General features: G+C 45.5%; 1 protein-coding gene, 1 long non-coding RNA gene and 1 other non-coding gene across 4 annotated transcripts in view; 1 reads left to right on the top strand and 2 right to left on the bottom strand.

Annotated features, from left to right (window-relative positions):
• The first annotated feature begins 692 nt into the window (after positions 1-692).
• Positions 693-4,732, top strand: LOC125618812. Its single transcript, XR_007350178.1, has 3 exons — positions 693-1,626; positions 1,728-1,810; positions 4,478-4,732. It is a non-coding gene; the product is annotated as an uncharacterized LOC125618812 (long non-coding RNA).
• The window catches only part of Edar (ectodysplasin A receptor), a 97,792-nt gene continuing 93,332 nt past the window's right edge, over positions 3,069-7,528 (bottom strand). For both annotated transcript variants that reach the window (XM_015499659.2, XM_015499660.2), the window contains exon 12: positions 3,069-5,922. In XM_015499659.2, the coding sequence (XP_015355145.2) occupies positions 5,600-5,922 (323 nt within the window). In that variant the 3' untranslated portion in view covers positions 3,069-5,599. The remainder of the gene's footprint in view (positions 5,923-7,528) is intronic.
• Trnat-ugu lies at positions 7,057-7,129 on the bottom strand. Its single transcript has one exon. It is a non-coding gene; the product is annotated as a tRNA-Thr (tRNA).

Genomic DNA, 7,528 nt, shown 5'->3' with positions numbered 1-7,528 from the left:
AAATATGGAAGGAGTCCCGGCCCCTGGCGGGCAGCTTTGTCATGCAAACAGCATTCCATGTCCTGGTTTGTAAACCGCTTCACCATGCCTAGGAATAAGCCCTAGGGTTTGAGTAAGAAGTTTCTGAAGAGCCTCAACGCATGGAGCAAAGAAGCAAAATATAGAGCTCAGGCCTTGGGACGACAGAGCCAACTCATAGGCCTCTCAAGAATTCATTACTGCCAAGGGAAATGTTTAAAATAAAAGTCTGAGCAAATTCCTGATGAAAGACATGTCCTCTAATTCCACACAGGGATCATATGGCTCTCCATGTCCCTTCTAGGTCATACGGTTTGAGGTGAAGGAAAGATTCGAGTGCCATAGACTGAGGGACCTTTTGTTGACCTAACTAACTCCATTTTGCCTTCTGTGTTCGTTCTCTCTCTCTCTCTCTCTCTCTCTCTCTCTCTCTCTCTCTCTGAGTCACTCTTCCCTGCAGTCACCTTGGATTCCAGGAACAATAAGTCTGTTGGATAAACATCTTGTGACAAAGAGCCGAAACTGCCCCCCAAGCGGCAGCAAGTTGCTGACAAGACTCTGCTTGGCCAATCCTGAGGTAATGATCAACCAGACCACAGCCTGGCCTAGAGCAACAGCTACCCAGGTCCCCCACCCTTACCTGTGTTCCTTTCCTGTGTAACCCTGGGACTACCATTAGCACCTTAGAGACAGATTTCTCTCTGTTCTTCCCAGTGCAGTCACACTGAGAATAAACTCCCTTCCTGCCTTCACCACAGCCATCTCTTGGATGGGCCTTTGGGGCAGGTGGCCAGACCTGCACACTTGAGAGCCCTGCAGCTCAGCCTTTGGCCCAGTTCCGGTAACAAGACCTGCATTTGGGCAGTCAGCCCAACTGACCCACTGGGCCTGGGTGTGGCACACAAGCTTTCCATCCGCTGGTGCAGAATCCCCGGCCAAGCGAAAGCTGCTGCTGGCATTTCATTCTGTCAACACACTCAAATGGACCCCGCTGGGAAGTGCATTTTGACAGAGTGCTGCCCCTACAGTTGTTAGCTTCTTCCACTTCACACTTGTGGAAAGCAGAGAGGCCTTCGAAGATGTCCGCCCTAGGAGCTATGAATATGTCACCCCACCTGGAGAAGGGGCCTCACAGATGAAGGATCCTGGTAGGGGGAGCTGATCCCCAATTGTCTGTGCGCACAATGGATTCACAAGGGTCCTCATGAGGTAAAGAGGGAGACAGGAGGGTCCGAGAGGAGCAGAGAGTTTGAAGGGAGGCCACTGTGGGCCTGGAAGACAAAGGAGCCATGAACTGCGGAGTACAGGCTCTCTATAAGCTGGAAAACGCTAAGAAATGGATTCCCTTTTAAAAGTTCTAGAAGGAACAGAACCCTGCAAACACATTGATTTTAGGACTTCTGACCGACCTCCAAACTATAAGGTAAGCACTAGATTGTAAGTGATACAGCAGCCTCAGGAGACCAACACACCTGTCAGATCTGCATCATGCGTCCCAATTCCTTACCTGTCTGCTACAGTTTGGATCCTGAGTGTCCCCCCCAGGTCCATGGCTACAGGTTTGCTTCCTGGGGTGATGCTGTTGGAAGGCGGTGGACCCTTTCGGAGGTAGGGAGGTCTTTAGGTCATTGGGGGCATGACCTTTGAAGGGTACAGTAGGACCCCAATTCTTCTTCCTTTCTTTTGCTTCCCAACCATGAAATGAATAGTTTCAACACGCGCTTCTGCTGTGATGTGCTGCCTTGACATAGGACCAAAGGAATGGGGCCAAGGAACCATGAACTTGAAAACTGTAAGTCAAAATAAGCCACTTCTTTTTTGAGCTATTTGGAATTATTCTCTTTATAAGTTATCAAGTATTTGTTACAGGGATGGTTAGCATAAAAGGACCAAGCTGGGCACACACTTCATGGATCAGCAAAAGTCTTTTTTCAGGAACAGAATGATGCTTCTGATGGACCCACTTTTCCGATGGAAAATGAGCCACTGGCCAAAGCGGGGATCTGGGCTTATATAGGTTATACTGAGAGGTTTGGGCACTGGGGAATTTGGGGTCTGTTTTACTGGGTGAGATGGGGGGGTCTGGGGTCAGTGATCAGTATCTGGAATTTATCTTTATTGGGTTAGATGGAGGGTCTTGGGTCAGTGGTCAGTATCTGGAAAAGGGTTTGTTTTGGGAAGGATCAATGCTTTGGTCTCTTCCCAGAGACAGTCATTCCAGACCTGATGGATATCTCCTCCCTGGAGCCTGTCTTATCATTGGAAAAAAATATATTGGAAAGGAATCAATGTATTGCCTTCTCTCTCATTTCCTTTCCCCAAGTCCCACTATTTTGGGGTTTGCCATTTTCCATATCCTATAGGGATAACACTTTCTCATATGCATGTCCTTTTCTGCTTGATTAATTCCTCGTGCAAATGGGGTGGAGTCTCCCTCTTGACTCTGGACTCTGGATTTGGCTGTGTGACTTTGGCCAATGGGACAAGCCAGAAGTGACAAGAGAGCAGTTTGAACCCAGAGACTGCCTGTTTCTGCTCTTGAGACTTTCTGTCACTGCCATAATGAGGACATGCTCAGGCTCACTGACTAATTGGAGGAGGAGGATGGACGGTGGCACAGAGCTGCCCAGTTACAGTTTCCCAGAAGGCAGCGGCCCCAGCCTGCTATATTTAACTGAGCCCAGCCCAAATCAGATAACCGCCTAATGACCCCTATTGAACCCGGAGCCAGAATGAGAAATGACTGTGCTTTAAGCCACTGAATCTGGGGTCAGTTTTGGTTACACAGCAGTAGTTATGTGACACATTGCTTTATGAGCTAATGGTGACAATTTGGAAGGCAAGGCTCCAGGTGGTTTTTACACCATCTCCTTGTAAGACTTGCTGCTGCTGATGAATGGCCCAGCCATGACATTTTAGGCATTTCATTTATGGCTGGATGCAATCCTATAGTCTAATCATACACAGATCAATGACCAGGGAAGACAGCAGTCAGACCCTTCTCCACTCACATTCCCCATCAAGCACACAAAGATACCAGTCTGCGGGACTCCTTTTATTAGCAGGTTTATTGCGATTATAAAATATAATAAGTTATATATACAGAAATAGATTAAGTGTCCACAATTAAGACTTCACTGGCTAAGGGCCACAGATCTAACCTGGGGTGCTCACTAAATGCTTTTACGTATTGCAAAATTGGACTGTTTCCAGACAAAATGGCAGGATGGAGAGTCCCAGCTTTGTCAATAAGAATCATTTTGGCCTCACTGATTATGAATTTCCTAGTGTAGGCAAAAATCTCTATGGAATAAACCTTTCTTGGATTTGTTTCCAAATAAGTAAATGACAAGGGAATGTGCAACCATATAAGGACCAGCTCCTGAAGAATGGCAGGTTGCGAGCCAATGGAGCATGCTCCATGTTCGCTAGACCTCTGGCCTCCAATCCAACAGAGTGAAACGAGGCCAGCCTCCAACCACCCCAGAACAGCCTTCCCTAAGAACACTGTTTAAAGGAGGGTGTGAGCTGTTATCTTGGGCCTACTCTCTCATCACATGTGACATTTTCAGTCTAATTAAGGGTAGACTCTCATCATCATTATTGCAAAGCAGGGGGAAAGGGGCACCGCAGGATTTCGAAGAGGAATTAAAAGGATAATTAAGCTTTGCTGCAGAGTATTTAGCTTGCAGGATACACCAAACAGACTCAGAAAAAAAACAGCAGCAAACAGACACAGTAAATGATGATATTAAATATTCAGGACCTAATTATGATCCTCTCACAGTATGTTCTACATTCAGCGGTGGGAAATTGCTTGTTGGCTTTAAACATACGACTGATTTCCCCCCAAAGCGTTTGTTCAGTCATGCGACTTATAATTTTAAAAGCATCGCTTTATAAGTCAGGGACTTTATTTTCATTTAGTAATCACCACAGTCAGACCTATCAGGAGGGGGTTCGGCAGCAAGTTCAACATTAACCCCCTGGTGTGATCACTACTCTGCCCCCACCCCCCCAGCTCTTGCCAACTGCAGGTGGAATTAGAGAATCTGCCAAGAACAATGCCAGTTTATTAACTTTATCTCTATAAATGTTGTGTCAAACAATTGCAGTTACTGTGAAGATGCCAATTGTGAGCTTTTCTGTTTTTACTCCCCTTCTGCTTGATGACCCACACTTTATCTGCTCCCTGGAGTGCCTCCAGGGCCAGGCATTTCTTTCAGTGTTCCTGCCTTTTCTTCTCTTTCTTTCTTCATTTATTTTGACTGGGGATTGGACCCAGAGCACGGTACCACTGAGCCACCACGCCCCCTTTTGAGACAGAGTCTTGCTAAGGTGCTAAGACTAATCTCGAATTTGAGATCCTCTTGCCTCAGCCTCCCAAGTCAGTGGGAAGACAGGCGGGTACCACCACTCCTGGCTTTACTTTCTTTTTGCCCACTTTTCTTGACGACAGAATTAAAGGCCAACCTCTCGTTTGTGAAAGTCAAACTGAAGCTGAGGATGGAGAAGAAAATGGCCCAGGACCCAGTCTCGGACTCTGCATTGCACCCCAGGCTCCACTGTCCCTGACTGGCTCAGAGAGCTGAGTCTGGAAACCCTCATAACACGACCTCACCTACACGTCTTGGACGCTCTTGCCATCTAGAACTATCTACGGCTGGACGCTCAGGATGTCTTCATGTACTTGAGCAGAGGTGACCACTCATATCTGTTTAAAGCAAAAATATTGCCTGACCACATCATGACTGAAGCTGCTTGTGTTCTTGAGTGTTGCTGCCCCCCGAGGACCATGTTGGCCTAAGGGTGAGAGTGGAAGGCCATTCATACATAATCTAGAATGCTCACTTCCTCGATCTCTGCAGTCAAGAACCACGTGTCTGCTGACTGGACAGACACATGACTTGCATGCAACAGCAGGACAGAGTGAGTGCTTCCACTGGACAGCCTGTAGGAACATGGGTGACCCTGAGGACAGCTCAGGTTATCCCAATGAGACCACACGGACACCAGCAGACTATGAGGGAATCTGCACTTTGTAACCATTTGGCCACAATTTTTGAGCTGTTTTCTTCATGGATGCCCTCCTTCATCACCCCTGTGGGAAACCTCACTTCTTAGCATCTTTATTACATTTTCTCAGTATCCCTCTTTTAGCTCATTTGATCTCTTCTGGTGAAGTGGTGTGTAGACGTGTCTTCCATCTCCCACTGAGTGTAAGCTCCTTAAAGCAGGGTCAGATTCTTCACTTCTGTTGTCCCCACGTGGTTTGAGTACCCAACAGTGCCTGTTGAGTGAATTGATGGTAGGCTGGCTGGCTGGCCCCATCAACGAATAAATATTCATTCTGTCTGGTGAGGTCAAGTGGGGAGCTGGGAGCCTCCCAGCTTTAATCCTTTTTCTTTTGTTGGATCGGAAGACAGGCCTCGTTTCCCCTTGCTCCTCGGAGCAGCTGAAGGCATACGGTGACACACCAGGAAAAGCCTGGATTGCAGCAGGCTGATGGCGCCACTCACAGCTGCAGAGGCCTGGTTGGTTGCCTCGCTCATCCCAGGGAGGACAGTCCGAAGCATGCTCCTCAGGATGCACTGGGGGGTGGGGAGGTGGGTGGCACCACCCCGGCCCACTCCAGTATGTCTGCACACAAGGACTCCACAGCATCCAGCCGCTCAATCTGCACCAGTTTTGTGAGCAGCTCTGGGATGCTGTAGCCCGCCGTGCTGATGCGGTCGAAGAGCTGCATGCCATCTGTCATGGCCCCAATCTCGTCCCTCTTCAGTCCAAAGCTCTCAGCAAGGTGGCGCCAGGTTTTCACAACCGCCTTCTCAGAGTTGTATGTGGAGCTGAGCATTCGGCTTGTCTTCTCGAGGCAATCAAACGGCAGCTCTGTGGGGCTGAGACCTAGGAGAGCAACAGCTACAGTCAGACTTCACAACGCACAGCTAACCAGAGGCTCAACACCACTCACAATTACTTTAAAAAAAAATTCTATCAAATGCTTAAATGAGAATTGACACCGATTCTGCACAATCTCTTCCCCAAAACAGAAAAGAAATATTTCCCAACTTGATATCTAAACTAGACCAAGACAGTGCAATGAATTGCATGAATAAAAATACAAAATCCTTAACAAAATATTACCAAATAGAATTCAACAATGCAACAGTGAATTATATGCCATGATAAGTCACATTTATTCTAGGGATACAAGGCCGGTTTAATATTAAAAAATAGAGTAATCCATTCACAAAATTAACGTAAACCATGTAGAAAAAGTCTAGAGCTACATAATACTGAATGGTTGAAAAATGGTATGCTTTTTTCCTTTGAGATCAGGATCAAGGCAAGATTTCTGCTCTCACCACTCTTATTTGACATGGTGTTAGAAGTTATAGCCAGAGCAATAAGGCAAGAAAAGGGAAGCAAAGGAATCTAAAAAAAATCCCAAGAGATCTAAAAGAAAAATTCCATATCTTATAAGTGAATTCAGCAATGTCACAGGATACAAGAGAAATATATAAAGATCCATTTTATTTCTATATACTAGCAATGTATAAAAAATGCATTAAATATACATCTAAAATATGTTTAGAATGTTCTGACAACCTTGCAATGCTGATGAAAGAAATCAAAGATGATCTAAATGAATTAACAGATATACATTTTTATGGATCAAAAGACAACAAAATAAAGTATTGAATATTTCCAGCAGGTTTGCTATATGTACAGGCTTGATTCAATTGATATCAAAAGTCCAGCCAGTAATCCCAGCAACCTGGGAGGCTGATGTAGGAAGATTGCAAGTTCAAAGCCAGCCTCAGCAAATTAGTGAGACCCTGTCTCAAAAAAAGTAAAAGGTGAGTGGAGGGGTGAGGGGAAGGTGGGTGCTGGAGATGTAGCTCAATGGTTAAGCACCCCTGCGTTCAATCCCCAGTCACAAACAAACAAGCAAAAATCCAAACTAGAAATTTTTAAAAAGTTTTTTTTGAAAGTTGTAAATGAGTACAATACCTTTATTTTTATTTACTTATTTTTATGTGGTGCTGAGGATCGAACTCAGGGCCTCACACATACAAGGCAAGTGCTCTACCACTGAGCTACAACCACAGCCCCCAAGCTAGATATTTTTTTTTTTTTAATTTTTTTTTATTGTGGGTTGTTCAAAACATTACAAATTTCTTGACATATCATATTCCACACTTTGATTCAAGTGGGTTATGAACTCCCACCCTCACCCCATACACAGATAGCAGAATCACATCAGTTTCACATCCATTGATTTACAAATTGCCATCCTAGTGTCTGTTGTGCTCCGCTGCCTTTCCCATCCTCCACCCTCCCCCCTCCCACTCCCTCTCACCCTCTACTTCATCCATCCTCTGGTAACAACTATTCAATTCTCAACTTCATTGAGATCCACTTTCAAGACTCCACACATGGATGATACTATCCATTAATTATATTTTAATCTGGCTTTTTTCACTTAACACAATGATCCCAAATTCAG

Source organism: Marmota marmota, unplaced genomic scaffold (assembly GCF_001458135.2).
Source record: "Marmota marmota marmota unplaced genomic scaffold, marMar, whole genome shotgun sequence".
NCBI lineage: Eukaryota > Metazoa > Chordata > Mammalia > Rodentia > Sciuridae > Marmota > Marmota marmota.
This window is presented reverse-complemented; position numbering and strand designations above follow the sequence as displayed.